The sequence below is a fragment of the Ochotona curzoniae genome, unplaced genomic scaffold (genome assembly GCF_017591425.1).
Source record: "Ochotona curzoniae isolate NIBS_2020 unplaced genomic scaffold, NIBS_Ocur_1.0 contig_2754, whole genome shotgun sequence".
In the NCBI taxonomy this organism is placed as follows: Eukaryota; Metazoa; Chordata; class Mammalia; order Lagomorpha; family Ochotonidae; genus Ochotona; species Ochotona curzoniae.
Window position 1 is genome coordinate 19,294,557 of NW_024465582.1, and position 20,014 is coordinate 19,314,570.

The 20,014-nt window shown below is 39.9% G+C and overlaps 1 protein-coding gene across 1 annotated transcript in view; it reads left to right on the forward strand.

Moving 5' to 3' along the window:
• Nucleotides 1-290: 290 nt before the first annotated feature.
• The window catches only part of C7 (complement C7), a 50,862-nt gene continuing 31,138 nt past the window's right edge, over nucleotides 291-20,014 (forward strand). The window contains exons 1-6 of the mRNA XM_040977333.1: nucleotides 291-296; nucleotides 4,933-4,988; nucleotides 8,438-8,513; nucleotides 11,250-11,391; nucleotides 13,246-13,393; nucleotides 15,035-15,173. Of these exons, the coding sequence (XP_040833267.1) occupies nucleotides 291-296; nucleotides 4,933-4,988; nucleotides 8,438-8,513; nucleotides 11,250-11,391; nucleotides 13,246-13,393; nucleotides 15,035-15,173 (567 nt within the window). The remainder of the gene's footprint in view (nucleotides 297-4,932; nucleotides 4,989-8,437; nucleotides 8,514-11,249; nucleotides 11,392-13,245; nucleotides 13,394-15,034; nucleotides 15,174-20,014) is intronic.

The window sequence follows — 20,014 nt, forward strand, 5'->3', positions numbered from 1 at the left end:
CCAGCTGTCTGTGGCTAAGGCCTTTGTCATTGATAAGAAACATCTGGCTCCAAGACAAAGGTTACATGCAAAGGTTGGGGGAAGAGACCCTGATGTCCCTGGGGAATCTGGTTGGGGCAGAGGCTGCATCTAAGAATCAGTTGCTCCATGTGTGAGTGCCAAGATAACCCAGAGCAGAGAGAGGTGGAGAAGGAGGCTGCCTGCTGGGCTCTTCCTGCTCTTATAAACTTCTTGGAGACTCACAGAGGAAAATTCCATTCTTTCTTCTGCCCAGGAGTGTTTGCCTAAACATGAAGGTAAGGGAATAACTTCTTTCCTTTAAAATGAAGCCTTCTGAAAAGGTGGGGAATGCTTAATCTTTCATGGAAGGAGAGAGGCATGGAAAAATAGACAAGATCTGAGACTGACTTTTATGTATTCTTATTTAAATATATTCAACAGTGGGTTTATCAAAGTGACTTAGTTTGTAGCCAAATTATAGCTTGGGATAAAGAATTGGAGGCAATGTTTCTGAAAGTCCTAAGAAATAGATAAGGATTTGCAAATGTGCTGTTGTTATTTCTTAGAGAAATGTTTCCTCCATGATTTTTTGTTTTGTTTTGTTTTCTTTATTTGTTGTGATTTAGGGTCAAGCAATATGAATTTCCTTATTTCAGGGTTTTTTAGAAAAGCAAAGTTTACCACAAGGAAATTTAGAATTTGGAATCCTGAGTGAAAGGTTAGGACTGTGAAGACAGACAATTCAAGCAGGTAGGAGGAAATGAAAGGTTTAGTAAGGATAAATGGCCCACTGTGAAATGGCCAGATGTTGAGACAAAAAATGCTCTTCAACCAAAGAATAGCTTAAACACATCACTATTATAGGAAGGCAAAAGATTCATACAATCTATCACTATTATAGATGGAATATTTCAGAAGCAAAAATAAATTGAAATTGGTATTATCATTTTGTTCTTATAAATTTTGATATTTAAACCTAAAAAGTGTTACATTATTATGTTGGAAAATAATTTGATAGCCTACCAGCTGCTGGATTGCTTCTGAGGTGCCTGGGCTGCACATTTGCCGGACTGAATCTGTGCCCACTTACCAATGGGTTTGAAGGAGGAGTGAGTAACGAATCTTTTTTTTTATATATATATTTATTTACTTTTTTTGGAAAGTCAGATTTATAGAGAGAAGGATAGGCAGAGAGAAAAATCTTCCATCCACTGGTTCACTCCTCAAGTGACCCAAATGGCCAGAGCTGAGCTGATCCCAAGCCAGGAGCTTCTTCTGGGTCTCTCATGCAGGTGCAGGATCCCAAGGCTTTGGGCCATTCTCTACTGTTTTCCCATGCCACAAGCAGGAAGCTGGAAGTAAAGTGCAGCACCCAGGATATGAATCAGTACCCTATGGAACCCCGATGCTTGCAAGTCAAGGACTATAGCCACAAGGCTACTGCGCTGAGTCCAAGAGGAATGAATCTTAAATAACTCATATATTATGTGGAATTGAGTAATTAAAATTAAACACAAATTTCACAGCTCAGTTATTTAATGTTACGACCTTTGAATACCATTCAGCTTTACAATTTAGACTTATGATATAATCTAATTTCTATTACTGCAGCTTGTATTTATGAAAAGACATTTTATTTTATTGGAAAGTCAGATATACAGAGAGAGAGAGGAAGATCTTCTGTCCGTTGATTTACTCCCTTAGTGGCCACAGTGGCTGGAACTGAGCCAATTCAAAACCAGGAGCCAGGAGCTTCATCTGGGTCTCCCATGTAGGTACAGGATCTCTAGACTTGGGCCGACCTTGACTGCTTTCCCAGGCCACAAGCAGGGAGCTGTAAGGGAAGCGGGGCTGCTGGGATATGAACCGTTGCCTATAAGGGATCCTGGCATGTGCAAGGCGAGGACTTTAGCCACTAGGCTATTGCTCTGGGCCCCTCACCTTATACTTTGATTTAAAAATTTAGAATATATGTTAACTTGAAAAGATTGATGCTTTTCCTAAAGTCTTCTAGCTAACATGCTTTCTCCAAGTGTTTGTATTAACTGTCAATCAATTTCCTCATTTTTATGATGAGACATCTTAATAATTGCTTTGTGCTTAAAAATGTGTTCACAGTCATTGGTTATGATGACATTTTACTGCTCTGATAATAAGCATGCTTTTATCTTTTAATTGGTTGATAGAGTGTCAACAAACAAAGGAATTCTTTCATTCCAGCTTGCTGCATAGTTTCTATCTATATTTGAATAGATGTTCATGTTTTTGCAGTAAGCCTGAAGGACAGGACAATGCTGTTGTGATTGCTTTGAAGAAGGCAACTTGAAAAAACTTTGGGTTATTAAGACCAAAGGACAGCTTTCCGTATTGGGGCTTTCCAAGGGACATAATCTTTTTGTCTCAGCCTGCTGTCATCCATCCACATAAGTTTATCCATTTTGATTCTTTTTGTATCTCCAGGATAGGCAGCAACTTAAGTTTGGGTTATTTGAGAAGGACTTCAGGGCCAAAGGGGCTTCTATCTGAGCTGGCTGTAGGCCAGCCACGATTCTGCACTCCCAGAACTGAGCTGAGCTTGAGGTCTGTGGGCCCGAGGAGTGATTCATAGAATGTCAGGATGTGGTCAAGCCCAGTGAAGACTGTGATCAGGGCTGGAGCCGGAATTCATTAAGTGAATGAGCTAGAGCCATGGCCCAGTCAGTGCCGGGAAAGGAGAGATTCAGCTCCATCTTACGTACATTGATGCAGTACAAGAGTTTCATACCTTCTCTACTAAGCTATTTTTTACAGATGTCTTAGAGATGTGTGTTTCATGCTTTGATTTCTATTTGTGTTTTATCTCTCTCTGTTTTGTCCATTTGATAAGGTGCTCTCCCCACCCCTGCCTGCTCCCCATCCTCCCCACTCAGTGGCAAGGAAGAGCAACTGCTTTCTTTTCATAGAATCAGCTGGCAAAGTTTCAAAAAAAGTTCCTTTTGGTCAGTGAGTTTCATAACTAGTGAACAGAGTTGGCCTTGTTCTGAGCCAATAATAAGGAACATGTACATGGTGACAAAGGCACTTACAGTTCAAAGTGGATTTAAAAATTTTGTTGAGATTCTTTTAAAACTCATGTAAAAATGGTCAGATTCGCTGACCATCAGGGAAAGAATAACTCAGCCAAATATATCAAAATAATTTAGATGACCTTTAGTCCGGGGAGCCACGGTCATGGGCTTCCCTTCCCCGTGGAGCAGGAAGGTATACGTGAGGGAGAGGACTACGAGGAAGAAGAGCTACAAAGAGATGTGCAGGGGCCTTTTAAACCCCCTTGATGCAGAAGTCAAAACAGCAGTCGCCTTGGCCCTTATTTGCTGGGGGATATAGTTTTGTGCCCCTCGTTGGTGCAACAGTGGTTTCACAGCCTGATGGGTCTGCCGGAATTCTGCCATCCGTTCTGGGTTGGGTTGGAAGCAAACTCCACCCTTCTCCAGTAACCATGGTAACCATCAAAAATGACGTCAATAATAACTTATTTCATGACGCCCATTTTGATTGAGAGTCATAGGCTAAGATAATTATTCAGGATTTCCATATTTTTTAAATTGAAAATTTTAAATTTTATTTTCGTTTTATTTGGGAGTAGAGACAGAACAGACATAGGTGACAGAGAGAGAGAGAGAGAGAGGAGGGGGAGAGAGAGAATAAAGGAGAGCAAAGAGAGAAAGATTGCTTTGTATTTGTCAGTTTTCTACCCTAATGCCAACAACAGTAAGCCCTAGGTCAGTGTGCAGGTGATCCACAAACCAGATGTGACCCTCTGGAAAGGAGCCACACTTGGGTTGTCAGGGCATCTGTCCCAAAGGCTGACTGGATGCAGCCGTCCCAACAGATGGCATCAGTATGGAAAGATTCAGAGGAAACAGGTGCTAGAGAGGGTCAGAAATGATGACCTGAAGGATGAATCATTTGTGCCACAGAGTACAAAACACCATGAGAGATAACAAATTGGCATGATGATATCTAACTTGCTCTGGTTTACCATCACCAGACTCCAACCGGATCAGCCAAGCAAGGTCCTTTTTGACTCCTTTGCCTGTCACTCCTCCTGCTCTGATGTTGAAGTAGACAGAGGCATTTGGAGAGGTGGCACAGTGGTATAAAGTGGAGGAATTTTGCCTACTCCTTCCCTTCGAAAAGCACCCAAGGGCAGAGGAGTAGTTTTAATGGTCAGAAAGGATTTGCCATGGCGTATCTGATGGTGGGGTCATTCGTGGGGCAGGAAGAGCTGACCACAACTGTCTCTCTGGCTCCAGATGAGAGGCAGTTTTACTTGCACTGAATGGCAGGTGTCCTAACCTGGAGAGCCCTAGTTACAGCTGTCTAACTGACTACTCTACATGTATCAATATTTATATACCACGTTTATTTTTATATACATTGAAGTGTTTATTAATACAAAGAGAACAAATTTCATGTATTTTATGGATAGTCTTGTAAATAGATAAGCATACTTTTCACACCCCTCCTCCTTTCCTTCCCTCAATCCCCTTACTTCTTTCCCTTCTTTTCATTATTATTTGCGAGACATAATTTTAACCCATTCTACTTTTAATCTCTTCATCCTTTGATGAACACGTGTTGATTCCATGTCTTGGCTACCGTGAACATGGGAGTGAAATCTCTTTAACATACTCACTTTATTTCCTGTATACAGAGTAAGGAGGATTACTGGATTATATGTTCATTTTTAATCTTTTTCTATTTTTAATTCTTTGAGGAACCATGAAACTTCTAAAAAGGAAACACAAAAGCAGAGTCATTTGACCTTCTCTATGATTCTTTCATTCTTTGTACTGCCTACTCACAATTCTTGACTTTCATGAATGTATTAGTTTTCACCTTATTAAAGAAATGCAAGACAAATTAACACTTTATTTTTTTCTTCTGCAGGCAGTCAGCTTATTCATTTTGATGGGATTTATGGGAGAATTTGAAAGTTTTTCAAGGTGAGAATTTTTTGTATTGTGTGTAAAAACCATTTAAAACCCTTTTGAAATCATTTGAAGGAAATTCTTTGATATGCCTGGATTTTTACATTGAAGTTTCAGCGTGTTTATTTCTTCAATGTATTTTGCCTTTCCATATTTGTAGAAAATGCAATGGTAACTGTTAACTGAAAAAAAAAAAACAGTAAGAGTCTGGTTGAAACTCAAAGTTTATTTGGTAAGACAAATTGAAGATTTAAACTTGGAAGCAATCGGTTGCCTGAGTTGATCATGCCACAGCCCAAGTTTGGTTATGGATTTTACACTGTCCTTGTTGGGTAGATGAATGCATTGAATCAAGTTAAAACATCAGTCACATTGAAAATCAAAGAATAACTTACTGAAAATTGAAGAACATCTCATAATGGTTAACAAGCTCAGATATTGGCTAAGGAAGAACAATAGTTTGGCACACTTGCTGTCACCCTGAGATGGATCTAAATGTAGAGAAACGCAGACAGTGGAAGGGGAGGTTAGTGACTCTATTGTGGTCCTAAGACCTAAAGCTCCCTCTTTTATTTATTTATTTTTAAAGATTTATTTATTTTTATTACAAAGTCAGACATATAGAGAGGAGGAGAAATAGAGAGGAAGATCTTCCATCAGACGATTCACTCCCCAAGTGAGTGCAACGGCCAGTGCTGAGCCGATCCAGAGTCAGAAGGCAGGAACTTCCTCCATGTCTCCCACACGGGTGCAGGGTCGCAAAGCATTGGGCCATCCTCAACTGACCTCCCAGGCTACAAGCAGGGAGCTGGATGGAAATGGAGCCGCTGGGATTAGAACCTGCGCCCATATGGATCCCAGCGCGTTCAAGGAAAGGACTTTAGCCACTAGGCCACGTCGCCGGGCCCTCCCCCTTTTATTTTTAAAAAATTATTATTTTATTTGCTAATCTTTACATAGTTGATAAGGGCACAAAAGGTCAAGGGCTACAGATAAGTGGGTAAGACCATTGTTTCCACATTAATTTTTTTCTTTATCTGGGGTAAGGGGAGAGATAAGAAGAAAAGCCCCACCCAGCCTCCCACGCATCCCAGGGTCCCCGATGTGGGTCATGCTCTGAGGGCACTGCTCAAGTGGTTTTGATAATTCAACAGTTCTGTATTGCTGCCAATCTTGCCAAGCCAAGCACGATGGAATCTCTTCCGAATCCACTGGCTGACATAGTCCACTTTAGAGTCTCCATTTGTCCAGATTTTCACTGCCAACACATGGCTGGAGCAGATGATCAATTTGTTCTGTCCTCCATCCTCTGTTGTGGTACCAGGTGTCCTCTGCAGATTCCAATGCACTGCCATCTCCTCCATGTGCACCTGGATATGCTGTCTACCACTGTGTCTGAGCCTCTGAGGAGGCTCAGCTTGGACACATGCACTCCGTGGCCAGACCATGGAACCTGCACTTCTCTTCATGGTTGGAGTTCTGAGATCTGCAGTTCAGTTAGAGGGATCCCCAAAAAACTTTGTCAGAGGTGATCCCAGACCTGATTCTTGTGTGTGCGTGCCAGTACAGGGTCTAGCACAGTCCGCTGGCCCAATTGGCTTATGCATATGCTGGTGGTTGCAATTGCTGGGTCAGTTCTGTTTCCAGCCCTGTCTTCTACACAACCAATGCGTGCTGCAGTCCAGCCTGATTCTGCCCGTCTCACACTCGACACTCATACAAACCAGTGGAAACTCTCTCCTTTTCAAGGACTGGTGATTGTTTCCTGACCAGTAGCTGATACTTCCTTGAGTAGAACTGAGGTTCAGTGAAAGGTCCTAATACTGGAAACCAGCTACAGGGCACCCTTACAGCATGGACAGCACAATGGCTGACTAGGTCAATGCAACAAAGTATGTATTTTATTATTATAATTTTGCTTATTGATTTTAGTTTTACCATATTATTGTTGTTCCTTGTAAGAAAGAAAGATGTATATTAAAAATAACTCCAGGTCTGTGTCCCATTCCATGATTTTACCTGTAATTCAGAGACTTAAAACAGATCTATATGTTCCAAAGCATTGTTTTTTAAAGTATTAAATTTTACTTTATTTGAAAGGCATGGAGAGGGTGGAAGAGAGGGAGAGGGAGACAGAGAGACAGACACAGAGATATTGAGAGTATTTCATCAAATGGTTTACTTCCCAAATGCTCACAATAGATAGGACTGCAGTCAGGCTAAAACCGGAAGCCTAGAATTCAGCCTGAAGCTCTCATGTGAGCAGCAGTGACGGAAAGTAGAGTATTAGCCAGCAGCTGGACGGGAAGCAGAGTGGCTAGGACCACAACCAGGCACAGTGATATGGGATGCAGGCACGTCAGATGTCTACCTCAGTTCGCTATTTGATCTTTAAGTGTAACCCTTAGAAAATGTTGTCTGGATCCTAACAGTCAGAGCTCTTCCTGGGGAAACCTCTCCCTGGGACACAAACTAGATAATTCACAGTCAGCTTAATGAGTATTTCTACATTAAAAGTACTCAGGCTTTTTGTAACATTGGTGCCTTTCGAAAATTTCAAGCTAGCAAGGCTGGTTCCATAAACTCTCCCAGGCAAACACACGCTACAGAACAGGATTGGGGTGACCTGACAATCTTTAAGTTTATCCCCTTGACCCTGGGTATTTCCTAGCCTGCCAGTGTGCTACAAATCCAGAAACCAGGAGTCTTGGCTCTTTACTTCTTGTGGGACCTTGTTTTAGGTAAAGATTACTTCTTGTCTTAGACGACTCCTATATGACTTGGCCAGGAGTTGAGCATTGTGTAAATCAACTCTCCATTTTTCACATGCATTTTATATCAGTGGAATTGTCTGAGCTCAAGACTGCTCCACGTGGGTGTGTGCTTGAGAAGTGGTCTAAATGAACTGAGAGAATACTTTAAATTTTTAACTAGTTGCCTTCTACTGGTTTTTAGCTTCCCAATTCCCATGGGGTCTTATTAGAGCTGCTATCTCTCAGTTGTTTTTGGATTCTTTTCAACTTATCATTCACAAGCTCTCAAAGGCCATAACACCTTCCTCCTCTATGTTCTCCCCTGGCCTGCCAACTCCAAATGCTCCCTTATCCATGTTTCCATATCACATTATATACTTCACAGTCCTGTTATGAAATCTATCAAATTACATGTGTTGTATTATTATGATTTTTTTTAATGTCTGTCTTTTCCTCTATCAAGTCAGTGTCCTGTCTCTTATTATTGCTATATTCTACTGTCTTCATAGTATGTAGTTTGTAACAGATCTTTAATAAATGTTAACCTTTTAAGAAAATGAGTTACCCCATTTTTATATATTTTGGGATACTTTCAGTTATCTCTTTAGAAAAAACTTGAAAGAGTTTTTAACTATTCTTTGTCTTGACTATTCTTTGCATCTTCCTCATTTGTGCACCTGCTTTGTGATGGGGAATTTGCCACTGTGACAGTGCCTCTTCTCCAATCAATTGCCAGTGGGGTTCCTATGGCTCTTGGTCAGAGTGCAGTGGCTGTACCAAGACGCAGGTAACAAAACTTTGTATTTGATTATTTACGTGCACAGGGAGCATGGGCTTTTTCACAATGATATTAACTTCTGAATGTTCACTAATACATGTTAATATTTCTGGGAAATTATGTAAGTGATTTTGAAATGAGAAAAAATGTGAAATACTTGAATATGGTAGTCATTCCTGTATTTATTTTTCTTCAAAGATTTTCATTTTCCTTCTGTTTTTCCATTGTGTTTTTTGAAGGACTTTTATAAATGTTACTGTTGTCTAGAAACGTACATAGACCAAAAGACAGAGGCGACTCCTAACTCCTTGTTAGAGAAATAGTGAAGCATGAGATGAAAGTAGTAGATAATTCAGATTATTTAGTAATGGCTGGATTCAGATTTTCTCATTCCAAGAAAACTCCAGTGAGTTAGTAAAATAGTTGCTTTGTTTTACTTCACATGTATTCAGCTATCAATATCAAATCAAATGTTTTGCAGTTTTGAAGTGTAATACCCTAGTGTAATACAAACAAGAGACTTGATCTGAGATATTATAGAGTGCTGCTGGAAATGCCAGTTTTTCTTTACTACAAAATTTTCATTGGAGAAAATATAAAAAAATTAGGAAGAGAGCATGATTCAGAATTTCACCATTAGTAAGGAGATGTAGCAGCATCTTAGTATTTTTTTCCTTAAGCTTATTTTCTGTGTGTTTACAATTTTAAAAAATAGGATTATATTTTACATATTACTTATGTATATTAACATGCATGTTTATGTTCTATTATTTTAGCCTAACATACTATATTATGTTCCATTATATGAATCTACCTTCTTATTTATCCACTTTTCTGCTATTTGACATTTAGGTTCTTTTTGTTTCTATTATTAAAAACAAACTTTATGAATATTTTTGTGATTGGCTATCTGTCTTCTCATAACATACTTAAGATAGATTCTTAGAAGCATGTTCGCTTTAAAGTTCTTAAATGTATTAATATTTAAACATGTATAAAGGGATCAAATTTAGATAAGATATATTTAGAATCATGTTGTAGAAAATAACTTCTGTTTTTCAGCATAATCATGATTGTCATTTTTATAAAACATTTATTTATCACCTACATGCGTAATGTTTTAAAACAAGTCACAGAAATGATGAATTTGGCTTCTAGCAAATATTACAGATAATTATAGTTACAGGCAACCAGGAACATAAAAAAATGAGGTGTAAGTCAAAGAAAAACCAAGTGCATAAAACATTGTGTAAATGATAAGTAAGAAAGAACATTAAGTAGAAGTGGAGGGTTAGAAGATATTTTTCACAGAAGTAATTTTTTTCCTTCTGAATGAAGGTCAGTATGCAATATATATACTTCTATATTAGCAAACAAAGTTTTTGCTCAGCCGAAGACAAGTGCAAATGAAAAAGGGGTCAGAAGATCAGAATCTGACAGGTGAGAGTGAGGCTACAGAGAGTACCAGCCATCAAGGGCATGGTGGTGCTGTGCAGAGGAAAGTATTACCTGTACAAACACCCCAACCTGCTTAGGAACCTCAGGGAAAGACACGTTGATAAGCCGTGTTAGAAGTTGTCTTCCTCAATTAAAGACAGAAAAAAAAAAAATCAAAGCAAAAACTTCAGCAGCTTGCACTTCCTAGCCATTTTCCTCAGGGTCTGTCTGTAAAGACATGAAAGCTGCAGACAGCGAACCTGTGGCTGATGTAAACATACTCGGAATTCAGATTTCATGACCATGACCCCTTGTTCCAAACAAACCCTATTTAGAACAGATGAATGCAGTCAACATTAGCTTGTATATGTACTCTTCTCTGTGAATCTTTGTTCATGGTTTAAATCCTCGGAAGGCTCAGATATGTTTCCTTTTTAGTAATGGAGAAAAGGTGAGTACAGAAGTCTGAGAATGTACCTTTGATTGCCAGTGGGGAGGAAAAGGATGTTGTGGATTTTTACGTTTATAAAAGGAGGGTTAAATTAATTTTAAAACAGACTAGTAATAAATTTTTATTTAGCTTTGGTTTCTCAATTTTCCTATATTCTTTCACAGATTCATTTTTTTTAAGTGTGTTCTACTGCAGAGGTCAATGTTTTTGATAGTCTCAAAAATCTCATCATGGATATGACCTTACTTTTGAACTACTTTGGAGATATATATATATCCAAAATATGTATTTATATATTTTGATATAATTGACTTCTGTATTGTAAAATCGCCCCATAAACTCTTTTTTTCTTTGCCTTGTTTTCCTGAGGAAGGCTTAAGGTTCAACTCAAATGAATTGCCACCAATTTTCTAAAGGTTTCCTTGACTTCATTCAACTTAACATTCCTTCTCATTCTTCTCGCCCACTCTCAGCAAAGTTCTTTCTACCTTTCCTTAATTAGCTCTTTATACATAGCTTTGAGTGAAAGCCTTCATCTGAATGGTAACGTATCTGCTATGTGTCTACTCAACTGAGTGTGACTCTTTCAAATCTTTTTTTCCATAACTCACTAAAAACAATTTTTAAAAACTTAACCTGGAAACAAATGTATGGTTTGGAGCTCGCTCTCTGTCTGAGATAACCCAAGTGACATTGACCCAAGCAGATTAATTGATTTTGAAGCTTTTTCTTCTATAGAACACCAGAGCAGATGTCCTGATGTTGTTTCTCAAATGGTACAGATTGCTCTTGAATTGTGTTACTCAGATAAAGTGAATTGGAGACACATAGGAAGGTACCACCTGTTTTGTGTTTAGACTCGCAGGCGGCCAGTTGCTGTCTATGGGCAGTATGGGGGCCATCCTTGTGCTGGAGATGCTTTTGAAACCCAACCTTGTGAGCCTACCCGGGGATGTCCAACAGAGGAGGGATGTGGAGACCGTTTCAGATGTTTTTCAGGTAATTTGTTTTCCAGGAGTGCAGCATGAAGAGTAAATTCAAATACTGTTCATTTAACTTACTCAGTGTGTATTTGTTGGATTTCATTGGATTCATATTGGCCTATAAATTAATCTATCCTCAATATTAGAAGAGTTTTTACTGGTGAACTAATTACATACTCAGCCATTATTGTTTCAAACACATCTGATAATAAAAATGAGAATGATATTGCCTCTTTGAATAGAAATTATGACTGTTGATGGACCACACAGTTCTTGATACTGTTTTTGTTGGAGATGAAGCGTGAGTCTGATTTTTATACCAAAGCTGGAAGCAAACAGTGTTACTGCTCAAATTATTGCATCTACAAATAAAGCAGCTTAAGTTAGCTAAGCAAGGAGCAAGACATATCACCTGCGTGCATGAGATGAATGAGCACGGCTTAGGTATTGAGTGTTAGTTAACCTATTGACTGGTTTATATTTCTGCAGTCAGATTAATTTAACAATTTTAGTATATGTTTATTTTTTTGTTATGACACATTAATGTAATGTAATTATATATTGTATCACAATGTATCACACACACATATATACAGTGTTGAGGATTGTGGACATAGATAAATGAAACATATATTTTTCACCTCAAAAATATTAGAGTTTAATGGCCAGAATAGAATTAAAAAAAATCCCTGCATTGGACGTACTCCTCAACAATGCCTGTCAACCTCCTAGTCTAGTTTCAAAATCTAGATCAGATGACATCTGCTCTGGGAAGCATTCCTAAACCCCCAACTGATAGAAGATGCTGGCAAAGCACTGCTCTACCTTCCTCTATGTGTCTTATACCATCTGTCATCCTGGTTATTGTTGGCCTGAATGCTTCCCGTACTAGACTGTGAGTTTCTTGAAGATAAAGACTATGTTTTTTTCATTTTGGCATCTGAAATGCATAATAGATGCTCAACAGTCTTTGCTGCATTGCATCAGGTGACAGTACAGTGGGGTACCTGTTGCATACTCTGGGGACAGTTGATAACGCATACTGTGAAGACACAGAGGAAGGACGTGCATCATAGAGCCTGAAGGAGGACTAGCCTTCAAGGAAGGCAGGAGCATTAGAGATTAGAGAAAGCCTGATATTTCATTCCTGCAAGCCTCCCAGTAGGATGGCAGTACATGGCAGGTCATCTGAGAGTGGCTGGATATGATGCTGAGGAGACAGGCAGGTGCTAGGTTCTCTGATACATTGCAGCACTTTCTTGGAATTCTGGGCTAATGATATCATAAAAATCATATTGCTGAATTATGATGAACTATATCTTTCCTGTTCAACTGTAAAGCATGTGAATCTAGAAAAGACCACTTTTGTGCAAATTTTATGCATATTTGTATCCTAATACCCAGTCTTAAATAGAATAGTGTACCAAGAATATACATGATTTTGAACTTTTTACCCAATTGTTATGCTCTCAAAGCTTATGAATCTAAGTCATCAAGGGAAGCACAACTTTAGTGATTATAGAAAGGAATTAAAAAACTGGAGAACAGGAGTGTAATCTTTAGTTCTAATGGCTGGCCTAGTGTGATTTTGCAGGATTTGGACAAACTATGGGATGATTGTGGGTGAGAGCCTGGAATTTTCAATTCACCTTCTGTTTTCAATTTTGGACAAGGTAAGAATCAACTGTGGTGTGCTGTACAATGGAGACCAAAATAGTTGCTTGTCTCTTCCCAGACCTTCTGAGGATTTATCTCCATTTCACATTTGGGCAGTATTGGAGATGGGGGATAAGGCAATTTTGATTCTATAAATTTCTCTGCTTCTTCTTCTTCTTTTTTTTTATCTGCACGGGGCTTTTCTTGTGCTCAGGTCAGTGCATCAGCAAATCGTTGGTTTGCAATGGGGATTCTGACTGTGAAGAGGATAGTGCTGATGAAGACAAATGTGAGGACTCAGACGGCAGACCTTTCTGTGACATTGACAAGCCTCCTCCCAACATAGAACTTATTGGACTGGGGTAAGGTGCTGGGCAGCCGCCTGTGTAAATCGGTGGTTTGTAATTTTTAGTATTATTTTATCTTATGGTCCAGTAAATCTAACAACAAATCACCTAGCAGGTGACGCTTTTAGTGGCTTAGAGCTCTTTGCCACATTCTAAAGTAATTAATAAAATCCCCAGCTGTGTACCTGTGGGTGTATGCGGTAAGATTTTCCTGGGGAAGACCTGAATTTGGCACTGAAAATCCTGTATCCAGGTAAACCTGGACAGTTGGGTGCTCCATGAGGAGACTGGAGAGTCTAATGAAGAAGGAGAAGGAGGGAGAATGTAGAGCTACTCAAGAAAATGAAGAGAAAGCAGAATCAGAGCAGGCAGGGGAAGGAGGAAGTAATAGTTTTGTAAAGCCCAGGTTGAAATGAGACTGCCATTGCCAAATGAACTTGGGGAAAATCCTGGTGTGCCTTTCCAAAAACAAACAAACAAACAACAAAAAACCAAAATCTCTGAGGAACTCTCATGGGTTATCTGACTTAAGAGTTCAGAGTCTTTGTTAAAAAAGAAAGATTTATTTATTCATTTGAAAGAATTAAGGAGAGTGAGAGAAAAACGAAGAGACAGAGAGAGAGAGATCTCACCACCGCTGGTTCACTCTCCAGAGCCAAGAGCCAGAAGCTTCTGTGTCTCTCACTTGGGCCATCCTCCAGTGCTTTCCCAGTCATGTTAACAGGGAGCTGGATCAAAAGCGAAGTAGCTGGGTCTCCAACTGCCACTCATATGGGATGCCAGTGTCACAGGCACCTACCATGCCACAATACTGAGTGCCCAGTTTAAAAATAACCTATTTGGGCCTGGCGTGGTAGCCTTGTGGCTAACGTCCTTGCCTTACATGCCTGGGATCCCATATGGGTGCCAGTTTTAATCCCAGCGACCCTGCTTCCCTGCCAGCTCCCTGCTTGTGGCCTGAGAAAACAGTCGAGGATGTCCCAAAATCTTGAGACCCTGCACCTGTGTGGGAGACATGGCAGATGCTCCAGGCTCCTGGCTTCAGATCAGACCAGCTCCAGCCATTGTGGCTGCTTGGGGAGTTAATCAGTGAACCAAAGATCTCTCCTCCTCTGTTTCTCCTCCTCTCTCTATATCTAACTTTCTAATAAAAATAAATCTTTAAAAATAATCTGTTGAAGAGTGATAGATGGTGTGATTTTTTGATGGCACTTTAATATTTATTAGCAGAGAAACTGAATGAGATTATAGAGTGTAAAATTCAGCATACCAAGAGGCAATTAGTTGAAATTGGCTGTAGAGAGCTCTTCTCAAGAGTAACCTTAATCATATTGGTTTTATGTACAGATTCAACTGGAAACTAGCTGTTGCCATAGATACAACAGGGCTGCATGTTTCCCAAACGTGTTTGTAGGCTGAAAGCCTGTTGAAATTTCCAGTTGTTATTTCTAGCTATTATACCAAGCAGCGAACATGGATAATGCATTGTATGCATTAGAATGCTGCTCTCAAAGGAAGTGCTTTACCGTGCTTTGAGAGTGTCCAGAGTTCTCTAATGAGGATTTGTTTCAGCAACTGCTATATCTGGTTTTTAACTGCCTTCCCATCACTACCTCCAGCACATACATATACATTTCCTTTTCTTTCTTCCAACAGTTATAATGCACTCACTGGCCAATTTACCAGAAAAATCATCAATACCAAAAGCTTTGGCGGTCAGTGCAGAAAGGTGTTTAGTGGTGATGGAAAACAGTATTACAGACTGAGTGGAAATATCCTCTCCTACACATTCCAGGTACTTATACCTTGCTGACATTTAATCAATGAATTGTCAGAGATCGCTATTTATATGATGTGAACATTTTGCTATTTGTGGAGAGTTTATCAATGTGCCAATATGTGATTAGCTTTTATAAATGTTTCATGTGGCTTCAACAAATACATACTCAGGACCGTTGTGCTGTAGCAGGTTAGGCTGTCGTCTGCAATGCCAGCATCTATACAGGAGTTAGTTTGTGTCCTGGCTGAACCACATCTTATCCAGCTCCCTGCTAATATGTCTATGAAAACCGTGGAAGATGCTCGCAAATGATTGGGCCTCTCCACCCATGTGGGAAACCTGGGAGCATTTCCTTGGTCCTGGCTTCAGACAGCCTAGCCCCAGCCTTTGCTACCTTTCGGAGAGTGAACCAGTGGATGGAAGATTGATTCTCCTTCTGTCTCCCTGTCTCCTTTTCTCCCTCTTTTTCCCCCCTCCCCGTTTTCTTTCTAACTCTGTTTTTCAAATAAACAAATGTTTCTTATATAAAAAATACATATTCTTTAACCCTTAGGTACAGGATAAGGGAAAACAATTTGTGTCATTCAAGCTGACACATCTACATGCCTCTTTTTAAATTTACTTAATTTTTAATTTTGTTTTTAATATTGTCCACATGATTGGCAGGAATGCATGTCCGTGTGGGCCTCTGATTAGAGTGGGGAAGGTGGAGGTATGGAAGAAAGTGGGTGCTTTAAATGTTTTTTTTTTTCTCTTGTGTTCACAAGGAGGGGGAAGGGGAAAAGGCTGATCCTTGCTTTCAAACTGCATCAGCACTCAGGGATTTGGGGATGGTCATTTGATGACAGCTTAGACACCCCAATATGGGATAGAGCATTCCAAGGGTGTTACTCGAGTAGTTTTGATAGGTCTGAGAAATTGTTGGATTCATTGCTCCATGGCTGAGAAAATCTGTTTAAGGACTGTTGGTTGACCAAGTCCACCTTGGTGCATCCACAGACCCAGGAACATGCTGCAAAGCTTGGCCAGGAGATTGTCCAACCTGGTTTGCTTTCCATCCTCTAATGAGGCAGTTGACGTCCCAGCTGGCCTAGAGGAGCTGGCTGTCATGTCTCCCATGTGTATCTGGACATCCTGTCTCCACATGCATAGACATCAGCAACTGAGGGGAAATGTTTCTGATACACACACTCCGGGCTCAGTCATTTAAAACTTTGGAAGAGTCAGTTTCTTGTTTCACATAGAAACATGCTTATTCTCTCTGTGTCTCTGTCCCTAAAGAAAAATTTGTGTTTCAGTTTTGTGTTTCAGTTTCAAATTTGTGTTTCAGATTTTTTTTTTCAGATTTTTTTCCATTTATAGAAATAGAAAGGAATATTCTTCCATTATTTCTTTTTGACTCAAAAGCTGTAGATCTGAGATTTGTTCATGCTGATACAGATGACATTTTTATTACTTTGTCCATTTTTTTCTTATGAGAATGCCTTGCACATTCTTGCACAGCAGTGTCACACACACAAGCAAGAGTTTTTTAAGGTCACCCTGCTCTTTGTAGGATATTTGCTAACCTTTGTAAGGTCGAGTTCCCAAGTGCTAGTATCTGTTGAGACCCTTGTCAGCAGTGTGGAAAACAACATCTGTCCCACATGCTTGCCTGTGCCAGTACGGTATGGCCTGACTTTCCTCATTTTGCTTGTGATCTCAGCCCGCCTCTGGCTCCAGGCTTCTGCCTCTCAAATGCTTCCCCCCACCCCCTTTCATGTACAACTCATCTAGTTTCTCTATTTCAACACAAAATATATGCATGCAAAATGGTTATTGGCTTAGTGATCTGAAGATGTTGAGGGAGAAAAGAGGAGATATCTTTTGTTGCGATAAAGAAAAACACACTTTAGCAACGTCAGTTGGCATCCTGCAACTTGGCATTGTTCTACAGCCTTAAGCAAATGAAGTTTCTGATATCGTGTTTGAATTGCTTTCTTAGTGTCCTCTGCTAAGATCCTTTCTCAGTTCTTTCCTCCCATATTCCCCTAGGATGCCCTCAATACCCAGTTCAGCTTTCCTTATCTGTTAATCCCAAATTTTCAATTTAAGACTACTAGGATTTTCAGATAAAAGGGTCTTTTACTTATGTAAAATCAGTCTTTTCTAAAAAACGGCTTCAATTATAAATAACAAGCTCACAAATTCCCCAACTTTCAATAAATCAGTAACATTTATGAATTTATTTAAAAGTATTTACTTATTTATTTGAAATGATGAGAGAGAGGAAGAGACAGTGTAGATAGATAGATACATACATACATACATACATACATACATAGTAGATGAGACCATGCACCTGCTGACTCACTCCTGAAAAGATCGCCAACAGCCGAGGTTGGGCAAGCTGACGCCGGGAGCCGGGAACTCCATCTGGTCCTCCGTAAAGGTGGCAGGGGCCCAAACTCTTGGGCTAGCTTCTCCTGCTTTTCCAGGCACGTGGACACAGAGCAGAGAGTGAAAGCAGAGCAACTGAAATTCAAACAGGCACTCAGAAACAGAATTCTGGCATCCCAAACAGGAGCTTACTGTGCTTCTCCACAGTGCCATCCTCACATTTTAAAGTTTTGAAATATGAAATTAAAAGTTAAATGTTCTTTAAAATAATAGTAGCTACTGGTTTTTGAATGTGTACTGTGGCATGCATACATCTAGAAACTGAGACTTGGAGAAGTTCAGCTGACTTAATCCAAGTCACTAAATCAGTGCAGAGTGCTTCTAGCGCATCAGCGCTCGGAAGCTTTTACTTTTCACTTACATTTAACTCACCACATGTATTGCATTTAATGCCTTTTTAAGTTCTAAATTCTACGTGGTGAATACTGTGAGGGAGCTTCAAAAGTGCTATGGAAATCGAAATTGGAGGATAGATCTACTTCAATGCAAAAAATTTGATATTCACACAGAGGAGTGCTCCTCAAAAAGTCCATGGAATATCCTTATTGCAAAATAAATAAAAACAACAATCTATGCATGAATTTCAAGCATATTTTGCACCAAAAGAAGCTTATCTCAGATTCATTTTTCCATGAGCTCTTTGAATTGCCCTTGAGTGTGTTGCAATTTAACCTTTGGCCAGAAGACATAATGTGAGGTACACAAGTGTAGAGAATTATATTTTGCCCTTTGTTTCTAGGATAGGGTGTCTCAAATTCTTTCATTATTATTGACTTACGTGTGTATTTCAAGTTGCAGAGCAGGGAAAATAAAAGGGAAGAATGCTTCTGAGTCAGCTGGAAAGTGGCCATGGCCCACGTCTGCAGCGTCTGAGCAACAGGAGTCATTTCCTAACAGCATGATCCTGACATTCCTTTTCCTCAGTAGGGCTTAGTTATTGGATTGACATCTGAATTGTCTTCCCAGTCACTGAATGCGAAGGCGTTTGTCAGAAAGAGGGGGAAATTATAGCTTGTTCTTGAGCAAGGAATAGGGGGGTGTTCAATATCTAGCCCGAGGGAGGTGAGCTGGCAGCAACAGGCCATGTCAGTCTTCTGAGTGCTAACCCCAGTGTGGGTAGGGAGGTGGTGAACGGCCTCAGTACTTCAAGGAAATTGACCTAGGGAGGATCCACTATGTATTCAGCTGTCTGCTAGTTGGCAGGTGTCTGCTAGTAAGTAAATATTAAAGCAGCATTGGTCCACCTCTTTTATAATCTGTTTTGTTTAGCACTGAGGTTTATATAGGACAACCTTGGACCCGAATTTGAGTGTCTATGTTGATGTCAGCTGCAAGGTACAAAAGCTAGCAGGAATACAGAGTGAATTATGAGGAGTTATAATAAAGAGTCGAAGTGATCAGAAGGTAGAAAAAAATTTTAATTTGATTAGAAAAGAGCTGCTAGGATGGTTAAGAAGGAAATCACCAATGCTGCTCTTATGTCGGACCTGAGCAAAGGAATCAGGCTAGGAAACGACGGTGATCATCCTTAACGGAGGTCATGATGACCTGAGAAGACTTGGTGAATGATTGAAGGTGTGCAGGTTATATGCAAATGCTATGCCAATTTATAGGAGGAACTAGAACATCCATAGGTTTTGATACTCCAGGAGTCTGCTAGAACCAATCCCCCTAGGATAGTGAGGGATGACTGTAGATGATCTGTTCTTCAGCTTGAGTTGAAAATTTGCATTTAACTTAAAAAGATTTATGATTATTAATTTATTTGTTTATTGGAAAGTCAGATTTACAGAGACAAGGAGAGACAGAGAGGAGGATCCTCTGTCTGCTAGTTCACTCCCCAAGTGACCCCAAAAGCCAGAGTTGAGCCTGTCTGAAACCAGGAACCAGGAGCTTCATCCGTGTCTGTCATGTGGTGCAAGGTTCCAAGGCCTTGGTCCATCTTCCACTGCTTTCTCAGGCCACAAGTAGGGAACTGAATGGGAAGTGGAACAACAACTGGCACACAGACTGGTGCCCATAAGAGATTTGGGCATGTGCAAGGCAAGAACTTTAGCCACTAGGCTGCTGCACCTGGCCCACATCTAACTTTTAAACCAATTTCACAGCATAATGATATCCTGATGAAATCTCTCTCTTCTTTTGACATATTTGTGGCATGTGGGTGGCAATGTCCCAAGTAATTTATTCATCTTCCTATGCTTTTCCCAGGCCATTGGTAGACAGCTGAGCAAATGGAGCAGCCAAGATACAACCCAGAGCCATTGCCCATATGGGTATTGTGGTTCGAGTGGAGACTGTCTACCATGCTGCAATGCCAGCTTGGCATGTTGTACTTTATTTATTGATTCAATGGATTTGAGGTTTCTAGTTGTCTAGAATTTTAAAATAGCACAAAATTTTTACAAGAAGACTCA